This window comes from Chlorocebus sabaeus, chromosome 2 (assembly GCF_047675955.1).
Source record: "Chlorocebus sabaeus isolate Y175 chromosome 2, mChlSab1.0.hap1, whole genome shotgun sequence".
NCBI classification, from domain to species: domain Eukaryota; kingdom Metazoa; phylum Chordata; class Mammalia; order Primates; family Cercopithecidae; genus Chlorocebus; species Chlorocebus sabaeus.
The window spans coordinates 16484762-16500636 of NC_132905.1; the positions used below are offsets into that span (position 1 = coordinate 16484762).

General features: G+C 49.0%; 1 protein-coding gene across 4 annotated transcripts in view; it reads left to right on the plus strand.

The window, feature by feature from the left end:
- Positions 1-15875, plus strand: part of SULF2 (sulfatase 2) — a 128716-nt gene that overhangs the window by 40014 nt on the left and 72827 nt on the right. For all 4 annotated transcript variants that reach the window (XM_008014775.3, XM_008014807.3, XM_037982667.2 and 1 more), the window contains one exon: positions 8363-8602. In XM_008014775.3, the coding sequence (XP_008012966.3) occupies positions 8363-8602 (240 nt within the window). The remainder of the gene's footprint in view (positions 1-8362; positions 8603-15875) is intronic.

Genomic DNA, 15875 nt, shown 5'->3' on the forward strand with positions numbered 1-15875 from the left:
ATATATTTTTTTTTTTCTCTCAAAACTCAGAACAACCCTGAGAAGGAGGCACTGTTATTCTCCCTGCTTTGCAGATGGGGAAACTGAGGTGCAGGGTGGCTAAATCATTTGCACAAGGTACCTGGTTAATAGGAAGTAGCAAAAATCAAGATTTGGAATCAGGCCTTCTGACTGAAAATCCTTTTCATCCTATTGGGTATGGTGACATAGCGATAGGTTCTAGAATCTATCCTAGAATTTCATAGTCAAACCTTACACCTAAAGTTATCTATGGGCTGTGTTTTTATAGACAGGGAAGCTGAGGCTCAAAGAAAGTCAGTGATTTAAGGCAGTTCACACCTCATTCTTGGTCTCTCAATTCAGTGCTCTTTGGCACCCAAAGTCTACAGACCAAAAAGGGACTGGTGATTCAGTCTAGGACCGAAGTGTGTACGTGCCTGTGTTTGTGTGTGCGTTACACATGCACATTCGTTTGTGGCAGTGGAACCATTTCAACTACAAAACAAAACAGGTAAGAGAGGAATCAGGAGAAGGATGTGGCCTGGAGAGGGGTGTGTGGTGCCCCCTTCATCCTCAGCCTGCCCCATGCCAGGTGGCCCCTAAGGTCCCTCTCCTCAAGGAAAGAATGCACAGCTTGGGGGCCCCTAGGAACAGACTGGCCCCAGGTAGAGTGTAGCTGGTGATATGTAGCCACAACAGAGAGTGTCCTATGTTTCTCGGTCATCTGTAGAAAGACCACAGTGTGCCCTTTTCCCCTAAATCCCAGGGCCTGCTTCACATAGGGGTAGCACACGGACAGGCCTGCAGACCGGTGCGAGAATGCTAGGTGCCAAATCCTGCGCTCTTCCGTTGTTCTGGAAACGTGTGGCCCTCTCGCTGCATTTATTTTATTTATTTTGTTTATTTTTTATTTATTCAGGAATTTAAGACCAGCCTGATCAACATGGTGTAACCCTGTCTCTACTAAAACTACAAAACAAAACAAAACAAAACAAAATAGCTGGGCGTGGTGGTACTTGCCTGTAATCCCAGCTGCTTGGGAGGCTGAGGCAGGAGAATCGCTTGAACCCAGGAGGTGGAGGTTGCAGTGAGCCGAGATCGCGCCACTGCACTCCAGCCTGGAAGACAGAGGGAGACTCCATCTCAAAACAGTCAATCAATAAGATTACACAAACAAAGCTTTAAAATATTCAAGTAATGCAAAGCAGAGATAGCCCTTGACTCCCCACCCACCACGTACACCACTCACCCCAAAGGCACCATCTGTAGCCCGCGTGTCCCCTGAGAATGTTTACTCTTCATTTACTCACACAGAAGCACCAGGAAGAACAGCAAAAGGCAAGAAGGAAGGGGATGGCATGATTCTAATCAGCACAGTCCAGAGAAAGCCTTGCTGAGAAGGCAATATTTGCAGAGACCTGAAGGCAGTGAGGGACTTAGTCTGGGCTGAGGAGTGGCAGGTGCGAAGGTCCTGAGGGAGGAGCATGCTCGGTGTGTTCGAGGAACAACAAAGAGGTCAACATGACTGAAGCGGAGGAAGCTTGAGAGAGAGAGAGAGAGTGGTAGGAGTTGTAGTTGGAGTGAGTGAGTGTCCAGATCACTGAGGACCTTGTAGAACAGAGGGAGGACTTTGGTTTTTACCCTGAGTGAAGCAGGCGGTCCCTGGAAGACAAAGAGCAAATGAATATGATGATCTCACTGACTGTTTTAAAAGGAGTCCTGGCCAGGCAGGCACGGTGGCTCATTCCTGTTATCCCAACACTTTGGGAGGCCAAGGCGGGAGGATCACTTGAGCCCAGGAGTTCAAGACCAGCCCGCGCAACGTGGTGAAGCCCCGTCTCTACAAAAAATACAAAAATTAGCTGAGTGTGGTAGTGTGTACCTGTAGTTCCAGCTACTCGGGAGGTGGAGGTGGGAGGATCACCTGACCCTGGGGAGGTCGAGGCTGCAGTGAGCTGTGATCACACTACTGCACTCCAGCCTGGGCAGCAGAGTGAGACCCTGTCTCAAAAGAAACAAAGGCCTCTGGGCACCAAACGGAGAATAGAAGAACAGCTTAGGAGCCTACTGTAATAGCCCAGGCAGAGAAACCAGTGATTCGAATGAATTTACGTCGATGTCCTGAGTTTACTGACTCTGCCTTTTTCTCCCTGCCCCATTCTTCCTCCTGCTACTTTCCCTGGGAGGCCCTGCCATCACAGACTCTAATGATATGTCTATCATTTTAAGAAACTAGTCATAGGGAGGATCATCTCATTAGTTATACATCAAAATCACCCAAGTTGGGGGCTGCAGGGATTTGTCTAGGAAGGGTGAGGTGTGCCCCTGCTCCCAGCTGAACCAGGCCTCCAGCAGATATGAGCCACCTAAGCCTCAGGAATGGCCAAAAAAAAAAAGGGTGGGGGGGCGGCCGGGGTCATGTTTTAAATCCTGAAACTCCCTGGCACCTTGCTAAGTCCCCATAGATAGTGTTCATTCAGCATTTCCTGTGACACTGGCAACGTCATCATCTGTGGCAGGTCAGCAAAACATTGATTTTATCACTGATGGACTTATTGGATGGTGCATCAAAAAATAAATAAATATATATATATATATATATATATATAACTCACACCTTAATTCTCTAACTCAACGTAGTTAACTTGGATTGAGATTAAAGGGTTTTTTCTTAAATCACGTTAAATAAAAATATCAAACAAATGATAGCACAGTGGTACACAGAGAGGCCCCCAAAAAGCCACCCTGAATGGGGAGGCGGTTCAGGACTGTCATGAGAGAAACCGCATTCTGGCAGTTGGATGGTTTGGGCCCCCAGATTTAAATCCCAACTGATGGGGGTGGGGGTGAGGTCTCTCCAGCCCATCGGAGTCACAGAGGCGTCAGAGTGACCTCACCCTCCGCCCGGTGTTGTGGGAAAGTTTGGTCATGGAAAGAAGCCGGGTCTGTTTTTGTCTGCATGTCCCCAGGTTTATGTTGGACGGAAGTTGAGGTTGGCTGGCCCGACTGCATTGAAAAGCTTGAAAACTGGCCTTTTCATTTCTGTGTGGCCGTGTCGTTCAGGTCCTTCCCTCCCATCGGAGCTGTCCTTCTGCATTAGGGCCGGGGCTGGGCAAGGCGATGAGATCATATGTTTTTTTGTGTTAGAGATGTGGGTTTACACAGCCTCGTCGCTATGGCAGTTTTAATAAAGCAGGTTACTGTCCCCGAGGGGAGGCTTAGCACATAACACTGCCCATGCACAGATGCTGCTGTCATTCCGGGGCACTGTTGTCCTTTACTCGTGGATTGACACAGCGCTCCTCCGCCAGCTGATTTGGGAAGGGTGAGTGCCGGCCAGGAGCACCCCACAGCTCGCTTCCTCTGGAATGAGGAGGAAGGAGATTTAAGCATTTCAAGACCCTGGATCTGAGCCCATTAAAAACAAGAAATGTCTCTGGAGGCTGTTCACTGTTTGCCAAGGCAGCACTGGGGGCTGTGGACTGCAGGTGATTTCATCAGGTGACGGTCTGCCCTGCGTTTCGTTCCAGGAGAAGGGTCTGACCATTCGGGTGGGTGGCCAGCTTTTGTCCTTTCTGCAGGCTCTGGAGACCGAGAGAGGCCGAGCTTTCACTACCAGCTGCTTCGTCCTTTCTCCTTAGCGTTTGGGACCAGAGAGCAAAGGATTGATTCCACTTGGGGTGCCCTGGACTCAGGCATTTAAGAAACATTTATGAGCACCCGCTGCATGCCAGGCACTGTTCTAGGTTTTGCGGCTAGAATTGTGGAGCCATCAGAAGTCGCAGGGGACAGCAGACGGGATCAGTAGATAAATACATAAAAGTATATCGTGTGTTAGATGATGAGTGCAGGGTTGAAAATGTCAGGGAAGGAAGGCAGTAAAAAATATTGGGGGCCAGGGAAGGCTCCACGGAGAAGGAAACTAAAGACAAGAAGGGGGTGAGGGCGCCACTGCGGGGCTCTGGGGGAGAGGTGTTCCAGGCAGAAGGAACAAAGGCTCTGGGATGGCAGCACGCCTGGTCAGTCTGCAGACAGAGGGGAGGCCCCTGTGGCTGCAGAGAGTGGGCAGAGAGGGGGATGGGGTTAGGGAGGGAGGGAATTGGGTCCCACCACTCTCTGTGGATGGCCTGAAGGACTTGGGATCCTCTGAGTGAGCAGGAGCCCCGGAGAGTGTCAGGAGAGGAGACTCTGGCTGCACCATGGGGAATAAGTGACTGGAGTCCAATCAGGAAGTAATTGGCCTGATTTCAGGGAGAGAGGATGATCGCCTGGCCCACAGGGGAGGTGGCAAGGGTCCGACCGTGGATGCTTACATTGAAGAGAGAGCAACAGGCTTTGCTGATAGATTGGTTGTGGGAACTGAAAGATGGGAGGAACCGTAGCCAAGATGATTGCCCGAGTACCCAGAGGAAAGGAGAGTGGCTTTGGGAAGAGCTGGAGGGACGGTGACATCAGGGCTCGGCTGTGGGTGTGGCACTCGAGGTCTAATCGACAGCCAGATGACATCAGCGGATGTCAGGGTTGTACCAAGCCACGTGTCAAGGGATGTCAGGTCCCGGTTGTACCAAGCCAGTGATTGCCAAATTCTAATCATTCCCTCACAATTTTCATCATATATCTGTATGCCACTTGTACTTACTTTTTAAAAATTGGCTGTAATTGTTTGTTGTTGTTTTTAAAAGAAGGATTTCTACTACCCTAAAGGAAAAGCTGAGGTTACTTGCCCTAAATAGAAGGAAACCAACCCACGCAATTAACCTAAGTCAGTGCCACCCCCTGCCTGGAGCTCCAAGCGGCCTTTCACACCACCAGGGTCCCTGGTGTTTGGTGATGTGACTCTGTGCCGCCCCACCACTGGTGTGCCTGATGAAGTCACCACTAGGTGGCCCCCTTCTGGGTCACCAAGAGACCATTCTGAGCTTAACTGAAGCCAAGAGGGGACCAAGAGCATGGGGACCTCGCTGTACTTCCTCAGGACACTGTTACCACCTCCCGTGTGACAGCAATGTTTTGTGAATGTGAAATTCAACACCCCACCTCTACTGGGTTTGAGTCTTCGCTGCCTGCCCAGCTGTGCAGCCTTAGCCAGTCATTCAGCTCCCAGGATCAGTTCCCTCTTCTGTAAAATGGACCACTGGCAGAATTAAGTGATGAGTGTCTTCAGCCCTGCCATAAGCATTCCGCCAGTGATAGTCGCCACTATTAATTGTAATGATTATTGTTGGCATAGAAGACTGCCCTCTTCCCCAGGAATAAGTTGGAGCGCTCTCAGTTCCTGCGTATACCAGAAGGTTGCAACACCCAAGCGTTCAGGGGTCAGGCAGGTAATGAGAGTGGGTGCAGGTGGCGTAAGACTGTAGGGAGTGCAGGGGAGTGTGGCAAACTGGAGAGCAGATATTCTGTGTGATGCTATTAATATCAAATTTTTAAAATCCACTCTATAAGACACCAACACACAGATCTGTGGACATCAACTGGTTTGGACTCCTGAGATATGAAAACCCAAGAGTGTAAGATAGTATTTGATGTGTTATTGTAGCTGGTGTCTGTTGAGCACATGATGTGCCAGGCACTGTGCTAGGCAGTGAACAAAGTAGGCTGAGTCCCTGCCCTTGTGGAGTGCTCTGGTGAAGGCAGCAACGTACAAATAAGTGAAATCAAAATGACTTATGTTTGAGGACAGTAACTGCTGTGGAGAGACACGGAGTGGGGAAGCAAAGTGGAGAGTGCTATGGGTTGGGGGAGGTAGTTTCAATACAGGCCAGGGAAGGGCCTCTCCAAGAAGATAGTGTCTGATCAATACTTTGAAAAAGACAGAGGCAGCCCTGTGACTGGAGGAGTGGGAGCATCCTAGGCTGGGGGTATGGCTGAGGCAGAGACCAGGAGGTGGGAGGGCAGCCAGTGTGCAATCCTGGGACCTCAAGGGCAAGACCTTGGTGCCTTGATTGGTGGTAAAAATTGAAAGTAGAAGCAGCTGATTGGTGAGCAGAGGGCCCTCCCCAGATCCCCAGGAGGCTGTGGTGGGTCTGATGTGTGTTTTCAGGTCTCTAGGGGGTTGCTAGGTGAGTGGGATCACAGCCTTCACATGCCTGGTAGACCCTGTTTTGGTTTCCCACTGCTGTCCTAAAAAATCACAAACTGAGTGGCTTAAAACAACAGAAATGTACTCTCTCAATAGTTCTGGAGGCCGGAAGTCCGAAATCAAAGTGTTAGCATGGCTGTGCTTCCTCAAAAGGCTCTAGGGGAGAGCCCTTCGTTGCCTCTTCCAGCCCTGGGACCCTAGGAGTTCCTTGTTCCTTGGCTTGTATGTGCATCCCTCCAGTCTCTGCCTCCCTTTGAATGTGGCCTTCCCCTCTGTGCCTGTGTGTCTTCTCCACTTTGTGTCCTATGTGGACACTTGTCACTGGATTTAGGGCCCACCCGGGGAATCCAGAACAAATCTCACCTCAGTATCCTCAATTTAATTACATCTGCAAAGACCCCCTGTATTAGTCTGTCTTCATGCTGCTGATAAAGACATACCTGAGACTGGGTAATTTAGAAAGAAAAAGAGGTTTAATGGACTCAGTTCCATGTGACTGGGGAGGCCTCAGGATCATGGCAGAAGGTGAAAGGCACATCTTACATGGTGGCAAGCAAGAGAGAATGAGAACCAAGCAGAAGGGAAAACCTTTATAAAACCATCAGATCTCGTGAGACTTATTCACTACCAAGAGAACAGTATGGGAAAAACCACCCCCATGATTCAGTTGTCTCCCATCAGATCGCTCTCACAACATGTGGGAATTATGGGAGCCACAATTCAAGATGAGATTTGGGTGGGGACACAGCCAAAATATGGTCATGTTCACAGCCTCCAGAAATTAGGACATGGTCTTATCTTTAGGGGACGGGGGGCACCATTCAACCTGCTGCACACCTTAAGAACTGCAAGGAAAAGGGGAAAATCCAGGGATGGCCATAGAAGGAAGAGAGAGGATTTCCATGGAATGTTTCCATCAAATCACTAAAGGTCTGGGCACCAACCACAGCATACAATTGAGCATGCACTTGTCACACCTATGTTGAGTACCCACTGTGTGTCACACGGCAGCAGTGCTGAGGATTCAGCACTGAGTGGAGCACACGGCCTTTGCCCTCCTGGGACCGTGGCCTGCACACAGTAGGGCTCCCACACACGTTCATTTGCTTCCTTCCTTCCTTCTTTCCTTTCTTCCTAAGTGTCTTGCTCTGCTTACAGCTTGGTTGAGAAACAAGAGCAGGCATGGCCAGACAAGGTGGTTCATGACTGTAATCCCAGCACTTTGGGAGGCAGAGGCAGGCAGATCACTTGAGGTCAGGAGTTCAAGACCAGCCTGGCCAACATGGCGAAACCTAGTCTCTACTAAAAATACAGAAATTAGCTGGGTATGGGGGCTACTTGGGAGACCGAGGCAGGAGAATCTCTTGAATCTGAGAAGCAGAGATTGCAGTGAGCTGAGATCATACCACTTCACTCCAGCCTGGGCAACAGAGCAAGACACTGTCTCAAAAAAAAAAAAAAAAAAGAAAAGAAAACAAAGAAGAGCAGACATGACCGAAACCTCAAAGCCTGGGGTATGATCAGTACTTAGGACACATGCTGCAAGAGTGCTCAGAGCTCTCAAGCCCCGGCAGCCAGGGTGGCGCCAGAGGCTCCTTACGAGAGGCCGATGGTTTGGATTTGGGGTGAGGGTTGATGGGTTCCAGGCTCGAAGAAACGTGTGGACAAGAGGCCAGCAGGGTTTGTGGCTGATGGCAGGGCACCCCAGCCAGGGAATACTCAGGGAGAAGGTTTGCCACCAGGTTGGCATGACCAGATTTCAATAAGAGCAAACAATTCTTGGGAAGGTTCCAAAGAAAACAAAGTATAATCTTCCCTCAATTTACATGGTGGTTGGTTTCCGAAAGAAAAAACAAAACAAAAACAATGTTCTGTTTAAAATTTGTAAAACAGTTTGATTCCAGTCTCAGGTCATTTATAAACAGGTTTTTACCTGCCCTGCAGGTAGAGATGCAATTACAGTATGGGACAGTGACAGTACAGGCGCTTACAGTCACGCACCTCCAGCACCATTGCAAAATCCTCCAGACTCCAGACCTGGACCGCAGGAGTGTCCAGGCAGACTCAGGACCCAGGGTCCTCCCTGATGGTGCCGGTCGGTCCCACCGTGCAGCAGTGGCCCCTGTCCACAAATGCCACCAGTGGCCCCTGCCCCGTCTGCCCCGTAGGTCTGCAGAATGTGCCCGCTCCAGACCTAGGGATGCCACGGTGAGAGTCCCCCCAGTGCCGGTGCCCCCCGGGTCTCCTGCCCTGCGCCTCACTTCCACCTTCACCTTGCAGGTTCCATGCAGGTGATGAACAAGACCCGGCGCATCATGGAGCAGGGCGGGGCGCACTTCATCAACGCTTTCGTGACCACGCCTATGTGCTGCCCCTCACGCTCCTCCATCCTCACTGGCAAGTACGTCCATAACCACAACACCTACACCAACAACGAGAACTGCTCCTCGCCCTCCTGGCAGGCGCAGCACGAGAGCCGCACCTTCGCCGTGTACCTCAATAGCACTGGCTACCGGACAGGTGAGCAGGGACGGGGGTGGGTGCAGGAAGGGAGTGACAGCCGAGGCGGGCATCCCTGGGTGTGGTCCGTGCGCCACTGTGGTACCCGAGATGATTCTGGATAGCCCCTAGAGCAACTCTCTTATAATTTCAGAGTTGTGCATTTATTTCTGTGTGTATTAGAGAAATATAGATGTATTTGCCTACAGTAGTGATGCAAAGTGACCTTGTCAAAGGAATTTGAGTTCCCCCCCCAAAAAAGTGAGTCTTTTCAAAATATGAATTACAGTGCAGAGAGGCCAGAAGGTGCCCATGCATGGGTTTGCATCCTCTGTTTATTATTATTAAAGCACATCAGGGACTGTTGTGTTGACTTCAAACCATCAGCTTGAAAGAAGGTTCCAAAACATGGGGGTGGGGGATGGGAATTCGTGGAGGGCAACAGATATGGGGCTGTGTGGTTGCTCTCTACATGGCGGTAACCAAGGTGGTGCAGAAGCTGACATGGCGGTTGACTGTCCACACTCACCCGGTAAGTGTCGTCCTCGGTGGAGGGTGACCTGGTTCCTGTTTGCTTATCCTGCAGGAGGTCTCTGGTGGGCTCTGAAGGCTCACCTGCCAGGCTGGTTGTCTGAGATAGAGATGCAATTACAGTATAGTCACTTACCTCCAGCGCTATTGCAAAACCCTCCAGACTCAATTAATTTAACTTGCTTTAATTAAAAATAAATAAATACTCCCCACCTTGGGTAAGAAGCTGCGGCAGTTGTGAAATCAGATACTGTGGTTCCGATGTTGCAACCCCAGGAAGTTGCATCCAAGTGACAAGGGGTTTGTTTGGGTGGGAGTGCCGCAAGGGAAGGATGGACGCCTCCTTCAGCCCTGTTCACAGCCCTGAACCTGCAGCCCTCGAGGCTGGGCAGCTACCTCTCAGATACACATTGTGGGCTGGCAGGGATGCTTTGGGGTGGGGAGCAAGCCAGTAAGGTGTGTCTTCTTACAGCCTCATCCCACAGCCAGAATCACCTAGAAAGTATGTTCTGCTGAGAACTAGGAAGGCCTCGTTCCTATACCTTGTTCCTGTATATCGTGCGTGCCATTGTGCAGAATCAACCACCTGTTGGTTCCCCTGAGCGTCTGCAGAAAGCCACATGTGTCAGAGGTTACCATGGCCACCACCCTAGATGGTTGGAGGGCCTGGATATTGCTAGCAGAAGCAGGGCAGGCAGGCCCGCAGCAGAGCACTGGGCCCTTATTGAAGATGCACCTGCAACTTGGGTCCAGAAAGTACAGCCATGCATTCAAGAGTGACAACCTTGAAATGTTTTAAAGTGTGAATATTTCACTGAAAATATTATTTTAAAAGATGCCGGCACAACTTACTTTCTGTTTAATGTATACTGGGGGCCAAAAAAAGTATGTCTGAGGGGTGAGTGTGTGGCTCACAGACTCTCTTTCCACAACCTCTGGGTGAAAGGTCTATAAAGAAACCTTTCGTTCTGGATGCCGGAAGATCAGTAAAGACCCTAAACCTGTTCTCATCAATCCCCCTCATTTCACAGCCAGGGCCACTGCGGCCCAAAAAAGAGACCTGCCCAGAGGTGAAGTGTTTGTGGCATAATTAAAATGGAATGCAAGATCGTGGGAACTCAGAGGGGGCATGGAAAGCGTATTCATCAGACTGAAAGGAAGCTCACATGTTCTGTGACATTCTGAGGGCCAAGGGTGGGAGCTTAAGGCTAGTGTTCCAAAATCTCACAGACAACATGAGAAAACAAACCATCTGAAGAATAAACATTCTCTAAAGTGGATTTCCCAAACTTGTCCTTGAATGTACGCAAGTCACCAAAAAGCTGTCTCCCTACAGAAGTGCTTTGATTCAACTGTGCTTCATTATTATACCCTCATGAAGACTGGGAGCATAATGTCAAGTGTAAAGAGCCAGACACAGAGAACACTTACATGTTTGTAAAACTGCCACTGAGAATTTTATTCATTATATTTAGAATGCCACTCTGTACAAGGAATCCCATTGCAGCCTTACTTTCAGAACTCAGGACCCTGAAAGCACCGTTTAGTCTGATGAACTGGTGTACTCCTGGTTATTAAATAATACGAGCCACATACCCTGTATACTTTCCCTCTTTGCCTTGGCAGCTAGGAAGCTCAAGTTTGAGTTTTATATTGTTTAAAGTGGAAATATTTTAAAGATCCAACTGTATAGTATGTCATACTGATCAGTGTTGACTAAGAAAAATGACAAAAAATCTATAACGACTTCAAAACCTTCTAGATTATTTTTTTCCTTTTAGATTGATCTGTACATACATATTAGAATATATTGTAAATTTTTAATCCCTCAGGGACCAAAAATAAATTGTTCCTGCTGAGTCTTCAGCCATATTAAATCCTGTGTTCATGTAGCCACCTGGCAAAGTTGGTTCAGTTGGATTTAAGTTTGGCCATGTGTGTGAGAGACCGGGAATGTCAAATAAAATTCCAAGTTCTGGTGGCCCTGATCTATGAAGTGGTCAGAGACTCAGACTCCCTTTCTCCTTATTTCCCATTGGTGAGAAACAAGTCACATGGCCATGCATGGCTGCGAGGGGGCCTGCGAAATGTAGTCTTATTCTAGGTGGACATTTACCCAGATGAAAATTATTTTACTGTGGGAGAAGCAGCAAATGGATACTGAAGGACAAGTAAAGTCTAGGCCACCCTAATGGTTATTAGACATTTGTGTTTGTGATAGTCGTTTGAATAGAGGAGATGAGCCCAAACTAAGGAAGACTGACCCCAGAAAAATGCTACTTAAGTGGACCCACATTTCATAATAAATAGTGCTTTTAATGTACTTAGTAAGGTATTTGATCTAGAAATGAAACTACGATATTTCAAGAATAATTCTGTTATGTTACGTCTCTTTTTTTCTTTTTTTAAAACAGAGTCTTGCTCTGTCACCCAGGCTGGAGTGCAGTGGCACAATCTCAGCTCACTGCAGCTTCCGCCTCCTGGGTTCAAGTGATTATCCTGTCTCAGCCTCCTGAATAGCTGGGATTACAGACGCCTGCCACCACACCTGACTAATTTTTGTATTTTTTATAGAGATGGGGTTTTGCCATGTTGGCCAAGCTGGTCTCAAATTCCTGGCCTCAAGTGATCCACTTGCCTTGGCCTCCCAAAGTGCTGGGATTACATGCGTGAGCCAACGCACCCAGCCCTCTGTTAGGTTGTATCTAATGATATTTAACAAAGACTGGGCTCTAGCTGTAACTAATGAGTTGATTCTTTAAGCAAGTGAATTGATGAAGTGTAGGGAGGAATATAATGTGTTTCACAAATTTAAATGGATGGCACAAGATGATATCCTTTACTTCACCAGGGACATTTTTGCAAAAGTATTTGAGATTTGATCAGTTTTTCCAAGGGCCTCTCCTAATTCTTTGACATCTGAATCTTCCCCTATGAAGTGCATCTCATACTTCATCATCCTTCTCAATAGTCTCTTCTACTTCATGTAGTATCTTTATAGACCAGGTAATTATTCGTCAGTGGATTTGCATGTGTTTTTTGAGCTATCTTCCAGCATCATCTTAATTAATTTCACAAACCCTGCATCTTTTAAAAGATTTGCAATTTCATTTTGCAGTGATCTTGCTTTGCATGGCCCCATGTTTGCAATGGAGATTGACAAAGGACAAAATGAGAGAAGCTAAGTTTAAGCAGGATAAATATCAATTTGTTCATGAATATTTCTCTGTATGGCTTCTTACAACTTGGGGGATTGGATCTCAGATATGAATACCCTTGGAAGGATCAATTTCATCCTCAGATTTTTTTGTTTGTTTGTTTGTTTGTTTTTGAGACAAGGTCTCACTCTATTGCCCAGGCTGGAGTGCAGTGGCACAATCTTAGCTCACTGCAACCTCCACCTCCTGAGTTCAAGCTATTCTTCTGCCTCAGCCTCCCCAGTAACCAGGATTACAAGTGCACGCCACCATGCCCAGCTAATTTTTTGTATTTTTAATAGAGACGGAGTTTCACCATGTTGGCCAGGCTGGTCTCGAACTCCTGACCTCAAGCAATCCACCCTTCTCAGCCTCCCAAAGTGCTAGGATTACAGGTGTGAGCTACCATGCCCGGCCACATCCTCAGTTTTTACAAAGGTTTTATAGTCATCCTTTAACACAGTTCAGCAGTTGAAGTGCCGTTGCCCTGCCTGTGATCACATATACACGCAAGTCAAAGTTATACAGTGTTCCCAGAATGAGACACCTCCCAGCTCTCTGCAGAGTGGTTGAGGACATTAGCTTTGCCTGGGTTCGAATCCAGTCTCTGCTGCTTTCTGGCTGCATGAACTTGGACAAGTTATTTAGCCTCTGTGTCTTGGCCACCTCAGCCACAGTTAATAGTGTCACTTAACTCATGGAGTTTTGTGAAGATGAAATATATTAGAACAGTGTCTGGTACAGGGTCATGGTAGGCGCTTGAGAAATTTAGCAATGATGGTTGGGCGCGGTGGCTCGCACCTGTAATCCCAGCACTTTGGGAAGCCAAGGTGGAAGGATGACCTGAGGCCAGGAGTTCGAGACCAGCTTGGGCAAAACAGCGAGATCCCATCTCAATTTCTAAAAAGCAACAATAAAAAAAAATTTAGCAATGACGATGACGATTTGCACAATCACACAGCCCACCTCAGGCCAAAGCCCACCTCAGGCCAATGTTCTGATTAATGTCACAATAAGTTGCGCTCACGGGTCAACATGTGGCAGCATGTGTTCAACCTCTCTGGTAATCAGCAAAATGCAAATGCAGCCAACAGTGCATGATCACATCCCAGCCATGAGCACGGCAGATACAAAGAGACCCCATCGCACCACATGTTGGTGAGAATGTAGGAAAACAGGAAATCACATGCACTTAGCAGTAGGATGGCAAATTGTTCCCTCCACTTTGAAGAGCAGTTTGCCAATTTCTGGCAAAACTGATAATGGGCATCTCCTTCCACTCAGCAATTCTACTGTAGCTCTGTCCCCCTCGATTCTGAGGAGGTGATGCTGATGTGTGAGCTCTGCTTGAGCAAGGGAATGCACTTCCTGGCTGCTCTGTTTGCTCTTGAAGATGCGTGATGCCCATGGCAATAGATTGCCTTTAGATCCGACGGACAGGAACCCCGACTGCAGCTGGCTTCAAAAACATTGAATTTTTTGCTCCCTAAACAAAAGAGACAGGCCAGGCAAGGTGACTCACACCTGTGAGCCTAGCACTTTGGGAGGCCAAGGTGGGAGGATCACCTGAGGTCAGGAGTTTGAGACCAGCCTGACTAACATGGTGAAACCCTGTCTCTACTAAAAATACAAATATTGGCTGGGTGTGGTGGCGGGTGCCTGTAATCCCAGCTACTCGGGAGGCTGAGGTAGGAGAATCACTCGAACCCAGGAGGCAGAGGTTGCAGTGAGCCGAGATCGCACCACTGTGCTCCAGCCTGGTGATGGAATGAGACTCCGTCTCAAAAAAAAATAATAATAATAATAATAATAATAATAACAACATCAACAAAAAGCCAACCTTTTCCAGCCCTTTCTGGTGAACTAGATTGGAGTGCCATTTTCTCCCCATTGGGATAATGCTTTTCTCCTTCCACACCTGAATCTGGCAGTTCTGAGATTGTTTCCCGACCCCAGCTTCTGCCATCTGGACCAGGCTTTTGCAGAGATGGTGGCGGGCCCTCTGCCCTTCCGCATCATGTTCTAAAATGCACCAGGGGGGCAGGGAGTACATCCTCCTCATAAGACCAGGCCTCGCCAGGGCTCTCGGAGCCTGTTTTGGGGTTTGGCCCTGAGCACCCCAATTATTTTCACTCTTCTCACCCAAAGCTGGGTAGAGAGGTCGGCTGAAGACCGGAACCTGGCCATCAACCTTGGGCAGCTAACCCTCACTAGGGGCTGGGGGGGCCTCTGTGCCCTGCTGACCCCTACCATGGTGGGACACGTGGGGCACCCCATCGCGCTCTCACGTGGGAGGATGGAAGGGCGCCTGCTGGGCGTTTTGGCATCCCCAACAAAAGACATGCTGCCGTGTGTAAGTGAGACTTGTCTTCTCCCTGAAGTGGTTTCATTCAGGACCACAGGGGCAGGAGGGCCGCTGCGTGGGCCATCCTCCTCTGCGATGCTATAAAGTGGCCCCACGCCCCTCTTTCCCTGCCACTGTCTTGGGATCTGCCCTTAGCCCCTTGTCCTGAACCCCATCCACCCTGGTCGCTCTGCGTCCTGGCCATCGGCCCTGGAGCTCTCCCCGGCACATGGAGCCAGAGTCTAGCATCCCTTCCTGGTGGTGCTCCCTCCTCCGCGGTGCCTCTTCACAGGCTTCTCCCCGGCACCTCCACGTTTCCAGTTGCTCAGGCCAAAACCTTAGTGCCATTCTTGATTTTTTTTTTTCCTATTCCTTTCACACTCCACATTCAGTCCAGCAAACCCTGTCAGCTCTGCCTTCAAAATACGCCCAGAGTTCCCTCTGCTGCCACCAGCCCATCTGCGTCACTGTCTTCCCCGCCTGCCCTGTTCCAGGTTTCTCCTGGGATCCCCCAGCTTCCGCCTTTATGACCTCTTGGTCTGTTTTCAACACAGCAGCCAGAGGGGTCTGGTCAGAACCTAGTTCAGATGTTCTTTAACCTCTGGGCAGAGCTCTCCTTGGCTCCCACCTACTCAGGGTAGAGGCCCCTACAACCACCTCAGGGTCCCAGTGATCCTTCCCTTCCCTTCGAACCCTCTCAGCCTCCTGGTCTCCCCTCAGTCACTGTGCTCCAGCCACAGCTTCTTAAGCAGTCAGCCACGCCTGACACGCACACACTCATAGTACTTTGCACTTCTTTCCTTTTCTCGAAACTTCTACACACCTGCACTTTCCTCATGTCTGTGTTCCAATGCTGCCTCCTCAGAGAAGCCTGCCTTGACTACCCCATGCCTCCTCTTCATCCCAGGTTTTCCCACCAGTGCCCCCGTCACCCCTGAACACCACTGACTGTGTATTCTGCCCATTTGTCTTGTTGATCGTCTCGTTTCTAAAATGCCAGCTCCCAGGCCGGGCATGGTGGCTCATGCCAGTAATCCCAACACTTTGGGAGGCTGAGGCAGGTGGATCACTTGAGGTCAGGTGTTTGAGACTAGCCTGACTAACATGGTGAAACCCCATCTCTACTAAAAATACAAAAATTAGCTGGATGTGGTGGTGCACGCCTGTAATTTCAGCTACTCGGGAGGCTGAGGCAGGAGAATGGCTGGAACCAGGGAGGTGG